The sequence below is a fragment of the Calidris pugnax genome, unplaced genomic scaffold, assembly GCF_001431845.1.
Source record: "Calidris pugnax isolate Ruff unplaced genomic scaffold, ASM143184v1 scaffold38, whole genome shotgun sequence".
In the NCBI taxonomy this organism is placed as follows: Eukaryota; Metazoa; Chordata; class Aves; order Charadriiformes; family Scolopacidae; genus Calidris; species Calidris pugnax.
Window position 1 is genome coordinate 9991339 of NW_015090995.1, and position 19297 is coordinate 10010635.

Genomic DNA, 19297 nt, shown 5'->3' on the forward strand with positions numbered 1-19297 from the left:
TAACTCTAAACTAAATTTATTTTACATGGTGATTTCCTTCCTCATATAAACAATCCTTTTGAATTTATGTTATGTTATGGTATAAACAGGGAAACTTGAAAATACAAACAATAAAACAACTTGATTTAGTATTTTGCAAATACCCACACAGTAGAATAAAAACAATCAAACATTATAAGAGCTATTCCATACCAAGCAATAAAAAGAAAATTGTATTTCAAATGGGACAGCTATATACGCCTATGGACACAGACATAGAGATACACACACATTTTTCTATTGAAACATAAAATATAAGAACTTGTAGACATAAAAATAATGGGATTTCATGCCAGGTAAGTGCAGCATCAGGGCCAAAAACTTTAGCAAAGTAGTCACAGTTACACAAACCTGTTTGCCTGTATCTGATGGTACAGATGAACCCATCGTGCATTAAATGTATCGTTTTAATAACCCCAGAAGATTCCTCGTAGGTGAACGTAACTTGAGTAGTATCATAAAGAATCTCAGAAAGTCGGGACTGTTTGGTGTATTTGTAAAGGACCCTGCGTCCTGTCCCGGGATATAACGTTTGCAGAAGCCGACCGTCTCTGGTGACGTCCTGTATGAAAGCTGCACTGCTGTCTGGAGGCGTGTAGATGTTGCGGTAGTAGCCGACGGAGAGCATGGTCTGCAAGGCGTGGCGCACCATGCTGGGCATGGTCACCGACAGCAGGTAGTCCGACTGGTCGTACTCAAAGATGTAGCGGCGCTGGCTGTGCAACAGGAGCATCACGGACTGCAAACAGGAACGGCAGCGTAAGGGGCTGATCAAGCAAATGATTATTCATCTAGTGAGTGCCTGAAGGTTAAGGAAATGCTGAAACAACCATGCACTCTTGTAGTTTGCTCTTACTGCCTGTACGATTTCAAGTGAAGCTTTCAGCTCCAGGAGACCTGGCCAGCAAGGTGGTACAAAACAGGAAGAGAATAATAATAAGTCTAGAGGTAAGGACCTCCAAACTGGAAGGCAGATGTGGCTCTCAGTAGCATTTCAGCCTCATGCTGACTTGCTCTGTTGCTTTGAAATATTTAGGTCACCCTCCCAGGAAGGAAAAACAGAGGGAACCTCTTCCTCGCACAGAGGCAGAGCATCTGTGCCAGCAGACGTTTCTAGGGGAGGTGGAAAGGGGAAAGTTTCGACAGTGTGTACAAGGTGTTTAGCTTTTATTGGCACCCTGCATACTTCTATCACACACCCTACTTTCTCTGTATGTCTTCTACTATGCCCCAGAGGTCACAATATCTCCATGCTTACTGATGGATGACAATAGTCTGCACGTTCATTGGTGTGACTACTTCTATACCAGTTTTTTAATGTTTACAAAGAATATATTTTCTACACAGGTACTTGATATTTGGTGGTTAATTGTGGCTGATCAATGAAATCTGGTTTGTTTGTTTGGCAGATGAATGTGCATGCATGGCAGACATCTATCTGTGCAAATATAAAGCTGGAGTTCTGTAAACCTTTTCACCACTCGTGCAAAGTCAGTGTCACAGAGTACAAGCCCACTGGTCAACAGTCACTGTTGAAACAAGCATCATGAAAACACAGAGTGAAAATGTATGGGAGAAATTTGTAGCTTTCCCCCAGGTCCAGTAAGTGGCTTGGCTGGACCAGAGCACTGTGCGTGGTGGCCACACTGTCTGACTGAGACAGAGCGCTGACACTGCACAGTTCTTAACTCACAGCCCAAACCGACCAGGCACATAAGCAAATTTGTCAGGCTTCTGCATGATTAAGGCATCATGCAAAACAAAGTCTTATGAGGAACAGTGTGACTGCTTTTTCACAGAGAATTGGGGAAAGAAATCAGAAAAAAAGGCTTTTCCTTCCTCTAAGCTCAAAAAATCTTCCCTGGGAAGAAAACACCGGGAGCTCAGCCCTGCAATGTGTTAAGTAACATTGGCCCTGAGCCACTTTGCTCTGACAAATAACCCAAGTGCTTATTCAAAGGACCAAAGATAGGCTAAGCCTTGGCCACACTCTCTGCACCCCCGGCCCCCCACCCTCCCAAGATGCGTTTCTTCCTGCCCTTGGTGAAAGACATCTGTCACCTGCACACAAGCCAGAGAGCACCAACATATGCCGCTCGCAAGTTATCCTCTGCCAACTGGTGATGACAGACCTTTACACCGAGCTTTTTCTGATCGCTTTATTGCTGGTCTGCCAAGCATTTCTAACACAGTGTTTATTTTGTTTTCACCTTCAGTGAAGAGTCCCCAATCTGCAGTAAACCACTGGCTGAACTCTCTCCTAGCACTGATGCGACACCTCTCTCTATATACTGCTCCCGGGCCTGTTTTTAAGCTGTCTGCCATTGACAGAGTATGAATAACAAGATCAGAAACATCTCTAATATAGCTTTAGTGCCCCTGTGTGCCATTTTTACAGCACTTTGTGGCTTTTCCACTTTTGTCCAGGATAGTAAAAGGATAGACAGTACAAGGGTTGGAGACTTAGTACCCTCTCTAGCCTATTAGACAATAACATAAAGAGAAAAAAAAATATTTCCCAATTCATCCTAATAATATTACAATAGATTTTTCAACTCTTTGCACAAATTGGGTCCTAATTGTTTTAAAGGATTTCAGAGGGTAGCTCATAAAGCATCCAAAAAGCTGTCATTTTATAAATGCAACCAGAGCCTGGTCAACCACGTAATGACTGATGCCGTGTGGTACATCAAGACACACAGCCAGTGGCAGTTACTTGGAGCTCTACTGGGAACACACAGAAATGCTGAGCATCACCACTAGATGTCATTTCTGTCCAACATACACAGGCAGCTGCTCATCTGTTTTGTCTGGTGGTAAACGGCAGGATTTGGAAGCAAGCTTGGAGTATTCAGGAGATTTTATAACACCATTAACTAATACAGGAAAGTAAAAAAAACAAGAGGAATGAATCTCATTGGTAAAAATTTTTTACAGTGCCACTATCATAGTGCTTTTTAAGACCTAAAATATTTGGGCTAATTTTGGAAGGGGAAAAGATTTTTTTGAAGATGTACAATTAACTCATCAAGTGCTAAAAAATGAAGAATTAAATAACTTATGAATTGGAAGCGAACTATGTTATTGATTTTTTGAGAAAAGGAATCATTGGGTCTTATGAGGTTTTCGACAACCTTTAGCAATCATTACATAATTAACACAATGAGTTATTGACTTTAATGGAGCCACAAAATGATATCTCAATGTCTAATTTTGACAGTGAATTCATCTTTCTTTGGCACAAGGAACAAACAGTGATGAAAGTATATTAAATAGCTGGAAGATTATGTCCATAGCGTGTATGACTTCCAATAATTTTAATGACAAATGACAGCATAACCCAAGCCTGCTGCCACCTGAACCAGTAAGCTTTTGCCACTTGCTTCTACAAGATCAGGATTTGGCCACTTGTGCAGAATTCCAGAATAACAGTTTTCAGTTATATGAATTTATTTATAAGCTTATCATAAGCTAAGAACAGACAAAATGGTCTGGAAAGATAAGAAGCATACATCTTTCCAAAATTACGGTCCATTAAGCCCAAGGAAAAAAATAAAAGATTCCTCCAAAAGGCACGTTGCCCAAATATTTGAATGCTGTACTAAACGCCTGCTTACTTGCAATTTGCAGAAGAGTAAACAGACAAAAGAAGCCCTGACAAATTTATCTGAACCAAACTTTTGAAGCTTCTAGGGCTCGCCAATCTTGTTAACACGTGCAAGAACCATACTGCATGCAGACGAGGAAGGAATCACATTTTTATGCATTCTCCAGTCTAAGTAACTTTTTTCTCTGGGTTAGGTTTAAGTTTTTTTGAGGATCAGACTTAAATACATTCAAAATAAGTACAGCAAAGTTTATCTTAAAAGTACACATTTGGAACTTTAAAATATATAAATAACTTCAAAGTGATTGGATTTCCTGTGTGTCATACCCCCTATCAGTTCTACCTCACCTGCCCCCTCCTAGCATTAACAGGTTCAGAGAAAATGTTCTGCAAACTGAGGTTGGATTGGATAGACCAAGATGTTGTTTTTTAAAAAAAAAGTTTAAAGGACACTGTTTGAATACAATTTGACACTACTGAGAGACAATATGGTATCAAATGAGATTCTTCTACAGCTGAATGAGATGCTGTTCTTCCTTTGTCTGTACAACACCTATTCCCCCATCTTGTGACCATTACCTATAGGCATAAATGAAAATTACAATACTCAGTCAATTTAGATACGACGTCACTATAAAAGCAGAGCAATAACTCATTTAGCATTAATATTTTACTCCCAAATAGCTCTCACAAATACTGAAGTAATCTTTTTCCTCACAGGATGAATGCCTTTTTTACAGCATAGCACTGAGCAGGTGCAGGCTTGTACTCACTGCCTCATGATTTTGACTTAAAAGAACTGTGTTTGTGGGGAGGAAATAGTTTCTTTTCAGTGACCGTTACATTTTTGACTATTCTATACAGAGTGGCAACATGTTTTTCAGCAGTGAGCGTCCCTTGTTCACTAGAACTTGTACTGAGATGAAGTCGTCATTTCTACTTACCAATTAAACAAATCTGAGGTGCTAATAACTTCCTTCAGAAATAAACTATGGCAGGTTTGAACTGGTGACATGCAGGTCTAAGCACACCCAGAGACATTTTTATCTAGTTATGTAATTGTATGCAGTTTCTGTTAAAAAAGTCTTAATATTCTCTTGCAAGAGATAACATTATAACATAGTTCACAATATAATATCTATATTAAACCAAATATTTTTGCCTTGGTACAACAATCAACTTTTAAAATGATTTACCTTTTCTAAATATGTGTAACTCCAGATTTTACCATCTGCCCACGTTCTGGAAATTATGTTTCCACTTGGATCATACTCCATTTTCTCAGTCCAGGTTCCTCTCTGGATATAGGTGACTAATCCAGAATGCGAGTAAGTGATATTGACCTCATTGTACTTGCTGATGGGTGACCACAAAATTGGGCGTCCTGTCTGGTCATACATAATCCGAAGAGTGAATTTTCGATGATCATCATAAATCTTTCCTGTTCTGGTTACATGATCAAAGTCAATGGAGAGCAGGTTTCTGTTGTGGGCCTAAGCAGAGAGATACAGTAAGGTAAGAAAACAATGCACCTTAATTGCACACAACACAAACATTTCTGTGTCATCTCTATACCAAATGTGTAATGGTTTAACATTATGATGGATAATTTAGGCCTTATTAAAGACAAGAAAACAGAAAAATATTCAGATAAGAAACAGCAGGACCAAAAAACAAAATGCTGCTTGCATTCAGTGTTATTATACTTTGCATTACAGGATGCTTCCTATTTCTATGTGCTAAACCCTCACCTCAGCTCTCACCTTTTCTCAAGTTTTTCTTCTTTGTTCTCCACTTCCATCTCTATGGATGGACTTTTGATTCCAGCCAATGATTTGTAGTTAACCCAAAAATTAACAAAGATATCCTGTCTCACATCCTCTCTCTTAAGTTCTGTTAATGTTGACATCACAGCTCTGGGATAGCCCACACCACATTACATACTGATGCTGCAAAGGGAAGAGCTGTGCTTGCAGCTCCCAAAGACCCTGCTCCCCACCGTCCTCATACTTCTTCACAAAAGCATCCCACTCCCAGAACTCATGAAAGCCAGTGGCAGCAGTGCCTGGTGCCAGCCATATTCCTTGTTGCAGCTCTCTCGCCACATTTGGGACCTGCAACATTTGTTGAACTCACTGTGTCCGACTGAATAGCAGAGGAACTGTGCTACGATCTGTTAACATTTATGGTCCAACAGGAAAATGCAGAGGGGAAGCCCAATTCCCAATTTGAAACCAAGTTCAAAGCTGTGCCAGATTCATAAAGACAAAATATATTTTTATATATATAATATATATATTTATATATATTTATATTTTATATATCTTATATATATAATATATATTTATCCAGTGCTTTCATCATCTGCCTCTTACATCATTCAGTCACTGAGCAATCACTATTAAATTCCATTTAAATCAGGGAAATAATTTAGGGAACCATAAGACATTGTTCATTGACTTGTCTTTTTCAGATCAATGCTCAATGCCCTCGTATTAATCTACTGCATTTTAGCTAATCACTTGTATTAATCTATTCCAATTACTAAATCCCTTACAGCAGAGATGGTGTCAGTGCAGGTGTTAGCACAGTGCATAGCACAGTGCTTGCTCCTCGCTGAGACCTGGAGGCATAGCCATAAAGTAAATGGTTAAGAATACCTGTTTAATAATTCAAGCTGGGATCATATGGTGGTAGTGATTAGAAAGGACATTTTTTTTCCTCTCCCCTTTCTGTTTTTAGATACAAAATAATTTGAAAACCTAGAAGAAGCACCTGTTCATTCTTCAACTACCATTCCTGGGGTTTTATATACACACATGTCTAACTTTAATAGTGTTCATTTACAATAGCTGTAAAATACCTATATACTCCTGTAGACTGCTGTAACTATTACAATTTATGCTCTAATGATAGTTAAAAAACCCAAGTAAAATGTGATGCTCAGTTCAACTATATTTGCTTGTATACAGCCTGATGGATTAATTTTATTATAATATATTTCTTTGCAAACTTCTTGCAATATCTGAAAACAAACCCTCTTGACCGTAAAATAACTGAAGAGCAAGCGGGGGATATACCCTGGCTCACATTCATTTACTGCCTATGTACATATTTAAAGTTCTTATTGCTGTTATTATTATTGTAGAATACAGTTGGGAGAGAAGGAAATCTTGAATACAAATCGCTTGCAATCTAAGTTTCAGGGAGGATACAACAAATAAGAATGAAAATGAAACAGAGGCAGAATTAGCAGCAAAATGGATAGCAGCAGTATTTGAAAGCTCATAGTGTTAAAATAAGGTTTGGGTGGATGCCATTACTTCCCTTGTAATCCACATTTTATGTCTCATTTGTTTACTTTCTTATATTATATTTAAGTTTACTGTAACACCCTTTATATTTTATATATCTTATATATATAATATATATTTATCCAGTGCTTTCATCATCTGCCTCTTACATCATTCAGTCACTGAGCAATCACTATTAAATTCCATTTAAATCAGGGAAATAATTTAGGGAACCATAAGACATTGTTCATTGACTTGTCTTTTTCAGATCAATGCTCAATGCCCTCGTATTAATCTACTGCATTTTAGCTAATCACTTGTATTAATCTATTCCAATTACTAAATCCCTTACAGCAGAGATGGTGTCAGTGCAGGTGTTAGCACAGTGCATAGCACAGTGCTTGCTCCTCGCTGAGACCTGGAGGCATAGCCATAAAGTAAATGGTTAAGAATACCTGTTTAATAATTCAAGCTGGGATCATATGGTGGTAGTGATTAGAAAGGACATTTTTTTTCCTCTCCCCTTTCTGTTTTTAGATACAAAATAATTTGAAAACCTAGAAGAAGCACCTGTTCATTCTTCAACTACCATTCCTGGGGTTTTATATACACACATGTCTAACTTTAATAGTGTTCATTTACAATAGCTGTAAAATACCTATATACTCCTGTAGACTGCTGTAACTATTACAATTTATGCTCTAATGATAGTTAAAAAACCCAAGTAAAATGTGATGCTCAGTTCAACTATATTTGCTTGTATACAGCCTGATGGATTAATTTTATTATAATATATTTCTTTGCAAACTTCTTGCAATATCTGAAAACAAACCCTCTTGACCGTAAAATAACTGAAGAGCAAGCGGGGGATATACCCTGGCTCACATTCATTTACTGCCTATGTACATATTTAAAGTTCTTATTGCTGTTATTATTATTGTAGAATACAGTTGGGAGAGAAGGAAATCTTGAATACAAATCGCTTGCAATCTAAGTTTCAGGGAGGATACAACAAATAAGAATGAAAATGAAACAGAGGCAGAATTAGCAGCAAAATGGATAGCAGCAGTATTTGAAAGCTCATAGTGTTAAAATAAGGTTTGGGTGGATGCCATTACTTCCCTTGTAATCCACATTTTATGTCTCATTTGTTTACTTTCTTATATTATATTTAAGTTTACTGTAACACCCTTCTCATGGCAAGACAGGCTGATACATGGGTATCAGGCCTCATTTCAACATTGTCACTGAAAAACTGATTTCAAATCCCATTGGCTTCTTAAGACGACTCCTCCAATATACATACAATGTACTAAGAAGCCTCTGTAAGAGGCTGGTTACAAGCCAGGGAAAACTGGTTTCTGAAAGTAATGTCAGGTCGGAATTTCAGGTGATGATAAAAAGATATATTTATTATATATTTTAAAACATCCGTTGACTCTACTTCCGTTAGTTTTATAGCTAGAAATTTTGCAGTGTAAATAATCACATAAATGTGCACTTCTCTTGACTTTCATTCTCAAATAGAAACGGTCTACAATCTGTGAATCAGATAAGACAATTTTATTATTTCCTTGCCTGTGTTTTGATTTGAATCAACGTAAACTGATACACACTGGCAGAAGATTTGGTCCTAACATTAGAACTTGCTGTAAGACTGGTAAATAAAGGGAGATCATTTGCTAAATGCAGTAATAAACATCGCTGTCAAAGCCTGTTTCTGCAGGACTTTTGAATTGAGGCCAGTGAGTTACTTTCTTTTTTTGTAATTTAAAAAAACACCACAAAACCCCCAAATAAGTAACACTTGCCAAGCATTCAATTTTTGATTTTGTAGATATTCAGTTATAAAACCTGGACTGCATCCAAAGCCAAGTTCCTCTAAGTTATGCAAAAGACAGGAGGGAACAGAGCTGCATTCTAATCAGTATATTACTATGCATCATGCTCATTGGTTTTAACAACAGCCTTTGCTTCATTTTTAGAAGTCAATTAAAATAGCAGTTTAATTGATAAAAAAGTCGTGCTAGATTAAGATTGATGTTAAAATGCCTGATTGTACATAGATTTATTATTAATATAAAATGTATACATGCCTACAGACTGTTTTATATACTTTCAGGAAGTGCCAGGGCAGTCAGTTCTGCACTTAAAAAAACCCTGTGAGTAATTCCTTTTTTTCCCACATTGATTTAGATACTGAGATAAAGTTAAATGTCTGTTCTAGCATTTCAGTTAATTTACCTACTTCTGCTCTATGTCTAGAGCAGGAAATTTGCACCATGCAAAAATCCCACTTTTTAAAACACAACTTTACAGCGTTATTCAGAATGTGCTAACAGTGGCCTCTTTCCAAAACTGGAAATAACAATAATAGTGACATGTTTTCAAGATGGTTGCTAATTGCAATTAAGAATTAAAAATGTTAGGACCACACAGAGAAGTAAAAGATTCCTTCTTTTAGACTAGGTCATCCTTTCTCTCAACCTCAGTTACCTGCCTTCTAATTTAAACCTCTTAGCACTTAAAGCCATTTGTTTCAATGATGGTATTAGGACTGATCTCCTAAGCAATACCTTTAAACCTCATTTCTCTGCTTTTTTTTCCCCTCAGAAAACTTCCATCATGCTGTTTTTTTTCCTTTAACTGAGGGCTCCTGCAAGTCTGTTCATTTCCACTGAGAACTGGTCCAATCCCCAGAGCTTTTCTTTACATATATTTTTCAAAGTTCAGCATAGTTCTTTCTGCCCTACATTGCAAGCTTTCTACCACACTTCCTATTGTGCCAGTCATGGCATATTAAGTGTTTAAAAACTTTCCTTTTAAAATCTAACTCACTAAAAGTTTTCACAAGGTCTCACCAGAACCTCATCCAGCGTAAGGGCTTCACTTTTAATGATGCTACTTTTTTTTCCCAGCAGTATTCAAGGATCTGTCAACAGTAAGCCCTAGATGCCTTTCATTATCTGGCATACTACTTCAAACACACTATACAATGGTATTTTTGATCCCTCAAATTTCCTTTAATCACCAAGAAAAGATAGCTGTCTCTGGGTAAATTTTGTTGCTCCTTTGCCTTCCTTGTCAGCTGCACTGTTCCAGTTCTTTCCACCTCCACTGACTCCCCACTCCATCAGCATCCCGTGGAACCATCTCAGCACTAAAGCTGAACTCCAGAACCCCTGTACTTCATCTGTCCTCAAAAGTCCTTATTGCTAGTAACAGCCTCAACAGTTGATTTATCCCTTTCTCTTGTGCCTATTTACATGGTGTATCCTATGTGCAGAACATTTCTCCTTTCCACTATCAAATCCTCATTTAAAGTGCTATCCCACCAGGTTCCCTTCAGCCTTGCCCTGACAGCCTCAGAAGGTCCTAGAGCTCAGCACAGTCAAGGGAGAGGAAAGACTGTAATACAGGCAGCTGATTTGTCCTTCTGAGTAGGCAGAGACAATCCATAAGCCCCCTTAATCCTGGGCAGGTATAAAACCACAATTTACAGAAATAACAATGCAATGTTCAACGGTTGTGATTTTAGTGGGTATTTTTGGAAGGACAGAGAATGTAAGACGGAAGCACATCAAAATCATTCTTACACTTCACCTTCACCTTCCATCCTCTCACTGGATGAAGGTGAAAGGGGAGAAGGAGAAGTATGCAAGTGGTTCTATGCACCAACAGAGAGATCCAGAGGTAGATCAATCAGTTGAGCTCTAGATAGCTTCAGTGTTGCAGCATTTCAATGAACATTTTATGCCTCTGGCCATAAGCCATTTAATCCTGACCAGTTTGTGAATTTCCTTCCTTTTCTTGGCAGGCAATATTAAGGATCATGCAGAAGCAAGTGAAAATGAGTTAAAAGAACCCACAGTCAATTTCAACAATAGAAAATATAAACTACATAATAAGAAAACTGTGCAGGATGAAGTAGTTGTATTAAATATAACTGTCATGAACAACTTTGCCCTGGCAACGTAAGCAGAATAGATGACTGATTATATCCTTTCAACTTAAAAAAATGTCCCATACAGTTATTGAAGCCAAAAACCACACAGAAATCAATTGATTAGGTAATGTGAGCCATGGAGGCCATAGTTTGAATCCTGCCATCTTAACACCCATTTGCTACTGTAATAGGTTCAGCTGCCTCCCTAGACAGGGCTGTGAGGACTCACACCGTGCTAGAGAGAAGGCAATCAGAGGATGTGCAAGAAAAACTAAATGAAGCTTTTCCCCACTTGCAAGATCCTAATAAAGTAACTGTGACTGTCAAATCTGAAAGATGTCCTTTCAAAAGGGTGTTTCACACGCAGTAGCCAGTCCAGACAGATTATCCAAGTCTTGTGTTTCTGACTGATCAGCACAGCTGAAAACCAACCGATCAGATGAGACACTTTTAAAAAATAGGTAGGATCTCATAACCAAAAGATAATCTAGAGATTTTAATAACTATATTTTCAGAGCTAACAGAGGTACCTTCAGAGACAATACCTATCCAGGCAGGCTGTAGTTAATAATGGAATATTTTTAAGGCCAAAATTCCCAGTCATACATACTACTGGTACAAGCATTTTAAGGAGTATTCATGTGAAAAACAGAACTGATTTCGTAAAAAAACCTGTTCTGCAAGGTAGCAGTCTCTTTGAGCCTTAGTGTTACCTAATTAAATGCTGAATGTTGACCATCTGTCATTGTAATCTGTGAGTTCTCCTCACAGATAAATATAAACCATGGATGCAATGTTAAAGTAATTCCTTATTAGCGCCATAGTGCAACCCAGCCAGAGCAAGTGGTACAGGGCAGAGTACGCAGCCTGTCTGGATGGATACATGGTGAAGCTCTACATCACTCTGGCTTGCAGCAAACGCAGTGGCCAGGACACCCAAAATGTTGCCTGTGAGACCCTCTGCCTTAGGCAGAGGCTGGCACCTGTTATTTGCCCTAGAAGAAAGTCAATATATCGGGGAGAGACAGAATGTGGCTCCAACTCTGCTGCTGTGCTAGAGTAACTACGCATAGTCCTTTGCTCACAGCTTCTTCCAAAGCCATAATTAAGTTCTTAGTTGAAAAAGAAGGGGAAGGAAAAAAAGTAATTATGTCTTGAGGTCAAGTCTCACAACCAAAATCAAACAGAGATCAAACATCCCTGTGACTGTCAGAGAAGATTGGTTTTGAAATTCATGGCTGGGGCCCACCATTGATACAAACTTTCCATTGCTCTTCTTACAAAGTAGAACATTTCAACATGATTTTAATTCAATGGCTTTCACAGGGAACACTGCACTTCACACAAGAGGAAGCCTTACCCTTAGCCTTCTCTCAAACGTGGAGATATTGCCTTTGGTCTGCTCCCTCCTTTGCCTCCATTCAATGAGGTTTGAGTTATGCTCTCCAGGAAGGGAGATATTGCACTTCCCTAAAGTGGGGCTGACAACCCCTGCTAGAATATGAGGCTCCGTGTTAAGCGTGATTTCCATTCCACTGGCAAAGGTGACTTTCAGAGACCCATCTGGGCTGACCCGGTAGATATTCTGCGTGTTATCTGTCAAAAAACAACAATCAAATACAGGGAACAGCAAAAAGTTCAGATTTCCACATTTATGAAGCAAATGTTACGTGCAATCGCGCTTTGTTTGGGCCTAGGTTACAGACAGCTGAACATAAACCAACTACAGCGTGATTTTTTACAACCTGTAACCTCTAGGCCTTCCCATATCAAAGAGCTTTTTATTACGTTTGAGCTGATGATTTCCATTATGAAGGTTTCCTGCAGCAGGAATAAAGAGTTTTTGCTTTCAGCCTAAAAGTAGATAAATCCACAGGCTGGGTTTTGACCACTGATATTCTGATTTTATCACGTCGGGATCTGTATACAGGATAGTGTACTGCTTGAATGACTGCAGTGAGTATCTGAGGTCAAGCATGAAAGCTGTTTTACAAATGTCTGGGATGATGGCCACTCTCCCATTTTGTCCCTTTTGTCTGTGTCATCGTACCAATGCCGCCACCTCTTCCCCATTAGCAGCAGGACCCTGGGGTAGGGGACAGTGATGGTCAGCTATGAGCCTGCAGCCTGGTGCAAGGGACTCACTGGGAAGTGGCTGGTGGCAGAAGAATGAGTGGGTCAGCAACAGTGGCACAGCAGGCAGCTCCAGAAGCTCAGGACTGCGCTGCAGAGGGCTGTTGGGTGTAGCTGGGATGACCTAGCATGGCTGGCTCCCCCTCCCAAAAACTGCCAGAAGCATGTGGAGGGTCCAGAAAGGACACAAAGGCATAGAGCCACTGCATGTTCCCATTTTCTTGCCTGTGCACTGTCATTCCTTCACTTCAGGCAGAGCTGTGCCACTTTGCCTGGCATTTGGGCAGGCTAGGGACGCGCACACAGGAGGTTACTGAGGCCCAGCTGCCAGGGAACAACTCGATCATGAGCCTGAATGTTTAGTGCTAAGAGACTAAGTGAAAGTCTCACCCTTAAAATGCAATTAAATACACACCAGCAAGGGGCTGTGAAAAGCTTTCTTTTTTTTAAGCTGGTCCACACAGAAGTAGCTGGTCCAGCTCTTGAGATGTGAATATGTGGAAAATAGTTGGGTATGTGAAGATAATAGGCATTACATTAAAAGAGACTTTGTGTCTCAGATGTAAGGACACCGTATCTGACTGGTTGTGCTTCATGATAGGTTCAGAGATATGGAAATATGCAAATTATATGAATTCATAAATATAATGGGTATAATAATAACTACAGCTGTTCATTTCTGGCACTGCCCATAGTGTGTTATCACTTTCCTGAGACAGAATTTGGTAACATACCAGTTTTGGGGAGTTTCAGATTTAAGGACAGACATACAATCAGGCAGTCAGTAGATGATGCAGAGAGCAGATGGGGTCACTTGGACAAGGCTAACAGGCGATACAACAATATAATTATTTCCACTTATTCAGTGCTGTCTCTGTGATGCAATAGTGAGGGGGAACGAGTATCTTGTGAGGTGACTCCTTCCTATTTTTTTTTTATAGATCAAAAGCTGAGAGGAAGAAAAGTTCTGTGATTTGCTCAGAGTTGCAAAGTTTTTCTATAGCCTTTCTATTGAAATCAGAGAGCTATTTCTCAGAACCTGGTCTCTCAAAGCCTGGACAATCCACTGACAACAAAAAAAAATCAACAAGGATTAAAAAAACCCAGATCGATTAAACTATATAAAACCAGAACTTTGGTGACGAATCTGCAAAACGTGGAGGAGGACACTGGGGCACTTCTGTTAGGCAGAGAGTAAATTGTTCTTGAGAGATATGATATTGCCAGGGAAATTCTATGGTGCCTACAGGGCTTGAGTAAAAAAACTCATCCCCAAGGAAGTAACGAGCAGAGGTGGGTCATGCTTTCCTCCTTCCTACAAGTACTGTCACCAGGACACAGTACTACCAGAAAGAATTCACAGCATTGGCCAAACAAGGCATTTCAGTGCTAAAATATGAGTCGAGCATGTCATTCTTCTGGGCAGTATTTCTCAGAATACCAACGCTCAGTGTATTGTAGGTAGTCTAAGTCCTCCAGACACTGAAGTAGAAAGTAGTATGTAAAGCCTGGAGACATCAGAGATTTCAATAACTAGAATCTATCCATGAGACTCTACCAGGAGGAAAAGAATTCGCTTGTGGTTTGTTTCTAATTGGTACCCCACGAGAATTATAAGTAGTATCTAACTATTTGTACTGAAGCAAGGAAGAAACAAATGAATTCTAATGTCTTTTTTTTGGCAAACAGTTAAGCATACAATAATGTCTAGGCTTCAAAACGTAACAATTGGGACAAAAAAACAGAAATGCTTCAATTACCTTGTTTTAAAGTATATATTGTAGAGGTAGCTGAGAAGTTTGTGGCTGTGATTACATTCTCCCTGTTTGAAGTATCAAGTTCTACTCGTGTCAGTTTTTCAACATCGCTGTGGAAACTGCTGACTTCCCCGGTTGGGAAGGTCGCGTTGGTCAGATGGCCATCAGAGTCATACCTGCAAGACATGATGTTAAAGAGCCATGAAAATCCATCAGTATTGTCTTGCAGATACTCCTTTAAAAAAAAAAAAAAAGGGGAAAAAGTAAGAAGCATTGTCAACTAAGTGTACTAAGTAAAAAGGTAAGCATTGGTCCATTTATTGACCCAAAATGCATTCATTCCCTAATTTGAATTCCTGCTTAGATTCTTTTTAGTTTTGCTGGATAAAATACAACTAGGAATAGTATGAGAAGCTCCCTAAATCACTCACCATCTGCCAGAGGTTTCAGCGCTGTGCACAGCCGGTCGGGGTTTAACCCACTGGGATGTGATACAGGAGGGTGGCCGCTGGAGGTCACTCGGCATTCAGGCAACCAACTCACCCCCAGAAGGCATTTTCTTACCCATAAGTTTAAATAAAACCAATTCTTACATCCTGCAACACTCAAAAACTGCCTTTTGTTGCTGGTGCGTGAAGTACATAATATGAATGGTGAATTTAAAAAGGGGACCTAAAGCGTAACAATAGCGATAAAATTAGATTGAAATCTGCAACGATTAAGTTGCCTACATGGTTTTTACTCTTGTGTTACGTTTCCCACGGGCCTACTCAAATCAGCAGGAACTTCTCATCACAAGTAACAGCACCAGAATCTAGAGCACCACATTTAGTTCACCTAAATTTCATTAACGCTAAAGAAATTCTTTTCGTTTAAGGTACTTTATGTGAATCGGGCCATGTTATGAAAAAGTCAATAATTAATTCAAAAGCTCTGAAGCAGTATTTCTAACAGGTCTTTTCAGCTCTGCAGATATATTTGTTCTTTCTGATGGTTCACATAGAAAAAATTGCACAACATTGCTTGTGCTTGATATTGTTTCATATTAATGCCCTCCTTCTTAAAAACCTTATAGATGCTAACACATTTTATTTCACCCAAAACACCTCAGTGATACTGCAGATGTATTTGCTTGAGTAAAAATCAACTCATGTTCATAAAATAGAAGCCTATTTGTGTAGGTAGGAAAGTATAATTAAGTTTTCGTGATTTATTAACTGTCTTCTGTCACTCACAAAACATATCCTCAGATGGTGTATGAACAGGCAAAGCTCCTCTGCCTCCAATGGAGCTTCTCCATTTCACATTAACAGAAGATCTGGCTATGTCCTTCACTTTAATGTGTTGGCATCATTTCCTTAGGATCTTTATTTCCCTCTAATTATTCATACAAAATCTATATATCCCAAGAAGTGTTGCTGACAAAATCAGGAATTTCTCCCTTCCCCCTCAGTATAAAAAAGAAAAATAGAGCAGCTGTTCTTTTAAAACAAAACACTGCAGAATGAAATAGTGACCATCTTGTGTTTTTTGACAAATATATTAATCAAATGTTAAATACAGTATAATCTCTCTTTCACCTTTTACTGCCCTCACATACATCATGCAACTTATTTACATTTCACCCTTACACTGGTTCTGTGTAAATTGACTGGATGCCACACCCAGCTATTAAAATTGACACAGATCACTACTTTTCATCATTAGAAAACCACATGAACATTGGGCAGTTATATTTCATTTAACGCTTGATCAAATAGATATGACAGCATACGAGGTTATTTGGATTTCCTTCTACACCATAGAAAAATCCCCAAATCGTGCATTTTTATGGCATAAATGCAGCTGGAATGGAATTGGGATGTTTATTGGAATGTACATCTTTCCTACAGATCCAGTTTTGCTGCTGGTAGTGCTAATGATGACAAGCTAGAAAACTCCCTGTGTAGCTGAAAATGGGATAAACTGTTACTGGATGGCTGGCCAGACACAGTATTGAATTATGAGATTAGAGCATGTGCCAATGGACCCTTACTCATGGAGACGGTCCCACTGACTTCAAGGAGAACATTCAGATTAGTGTCTCAGTAACAATTCCACAGAGTGACTACCTTACAGATTTTTCTTATTCCAGATTGCTCCAAGAAACCCAACCCTCCAAGGACAGGTTCTGCCACCTTTCACATGATGAATAGTAGCACATTGGGACTCAATTCCTGCAGAGCAATGTCCTACCCATACTAATAGGGGCAGAATCATGACATATTTCTCAATGTTAATTTGGGGCCCAGTTATGCCACTGTTAATCATGTCAGTGACCATTTAATCATGCAAATAATTGCATTGATTTCAGTACTCACATGAGGAAGTGCTCACCAATATTTGAAATGCACACTTGGGGATATAGCTTCACAATCCATTTGCATTTCTATGTGTAGCACAGTTAAGAGTTATATCATTTCAAAGGGAAAGCGGTCTAATTAATTTTTTCAGAGAGAGTTGTTTCTTGCAGGTGTTTTCTTGTCCTTGATTTAATAGAGGCCCAGTGCTCTCCCTCCCCTTTTACAGCTTTAATGATACAATATTAAAAAAATCTAGATGACTGAAAATTGTACATTAGCTATAATTTTATGCAAGAGCTCTTTCAGTACTTCCATTCCATCAGATTAGAGTAGATGGATGACAAGTACTTTTGTAGGTGGTTTTCCACCTCTTAATAATTTCCATCTGTGAGTGAATCTGACATATAGGTAGATGTTCTGAACAGTTCATTATCTTTGCTCATATTCCCAAGTATGTGCGATACGTGTTGTTAAACAAACCCATTCCTATTTCGGCTTGACATTGCCATGGGTTGAACTTTTGGATGTGAATGCAAATCTAGCTTAAACAGAGAAGATGATTCCAAACAATTTGAAAGTTGCTTGTAAAATAATTCTCTAAGCTCCAAATACTATGTTCATATAGAACTCAGAAGCGATTCACATATAAGTAACCCCTTCAAAAAAACCTAATTTTCAAACTGAAATCAGGTGTCAGTTCAGAATACGACGTGTCTGGAAAATAATATCTGGTTAAAGGATGACTAAGGACCATCACGCCCCATGACCTATTTATGGCAGAAGGTGAGCAGCACCTCCTGAAAGCACATCTACTCAGCACAGCACTGATCATAGTCAACTCCCCCTCTGACTGCAGCAGATTGGGCGATGAATTTGGAGTATATTACGAACATGACTTAAAATATTGGACTAAACATAAATATTAATGACATGATGTCACTATTTGATTCTGCTCTTGTTTTTGTAATGCTAACAATGGTAATTCTATTCATTTTTACTGAATGATCTAGAGTGGCAGAACTGCACAGTTGTGCAAATCCTGGGCAACTCAAAGCATCAGTGAGAACAGTGCTACCTAGCCTGCAGTTAAAGCTGTGAAATCACGAAAAATTGTTTAATTTAGTAAAATTTCTTTGTGCCAATATACATAATATCAATCCTTTCAAGGAACATATATCTCTTTGTAAAGAAATCTGTATTACATACAATGGGAGGTACTTGTAAGCAGGTGAAGTCCTTTAAAAGATCTTACTATCCTTGAATCATACTTGCCAGAACACAACAGGAACAAGCAATAATTATGAGAAATGGTTTACACTTGATGTCAATGGGACAGAGTAGGAATACTGAGATTTAGAAGCACATGACTAAAAATAATCTGCTCTTAACATGCTCTAACAATCAAAGCCCTGCAACAAGGCATGGTGTTCAGCATTTTAAGAAGTAGTAGGCATGACTTGGAGCTACAGTAAAAGCTTTTTGAAAGTGTCATTGGTCCATGGTCTGGATTGATGCCATCTTCAAGTAGGGATTTAAATGTATCACTCTCAGTGTTGAAATTATTACAAAGAAGAATATATTCTAAGTCAGTTCTGCTTATAAAAGCTAACAATCAGATCAGTGTTTAAACAGCATCAGGACAACAGCGAGATTTGTCTTGTTGCAAGATAATTTAAATTTGTATCAATAGATGTCTGATAATGAGAACCGAACCAGGAAAACCCTGTACGGTTTTGTTTTCCCGCATATTGTCAAAAATGGCTCTCTCTAATGGGTTATACTTATGTCCACCCTATCAATTTAGTCTTTGGCAGAATAACAGAGGGCAGGATGGAAAAACATCCCCTTGAATAAAAGATCCCATGCACTAGGCAGCAGTTTTCTCTGCTTTTATCCTACTTCAATTTTAAGAAAATATAAGTCTAAAAACCTGTAATGATGGTGACTCAACTACCTCTCCAGGTGACTTATGCAGTAACTGAATTCTCCTCAATGTGTTTTCTGTTCATATCTCACCTGGCTTTTCATTTTAGTTTTTGACCATGAACTCCTATGCTCCACAGCAAGAAGGCATTATTATCCCCCTTCAAGACTCTGAACTAATACTGCAATGTTAACATACGATCTCCATCCATTCCTTGTCACATCCTCAAACAGGGATTATGACAATTAATCATAAA

At 38.7% G+C, this 19297-nt stretch overlaps 1 protein-coding gene across 3 annotated transcripts in view; it reads right to left on the reverse strand.

Annotated features, from left to right (window-relative positions):
* TENM1 (teneurin transmembrane protein 1) overlaps positions 1–19297 on the reverse strand; it is a 344428-nt gene that overhangs the window by 8822 nt on the left and 316309 nt on the right. For all 3 annotated transcript variants that reach the window (XM_014955291.1, XM_014955289.1, XM_014955290.1), the window contains 4 exons: positions 14779–14951; positions 12246–12481; positions 4843–5139; positions 391–778 (listed from right to left, as the gene is read on the reverse strand). In XM_014955291.1, the coding sequence (XP_014810777.1) occupies positions 391–778; positions 4843–5139; positions 12246–12481; positions 14779–14951 (1094 nt within the window). The remainder of the gene's footprint in view (positions 1–390; positions 779–4842; positions 5140–12245; positions 12482–14778; positions 14952–19297) is intronic.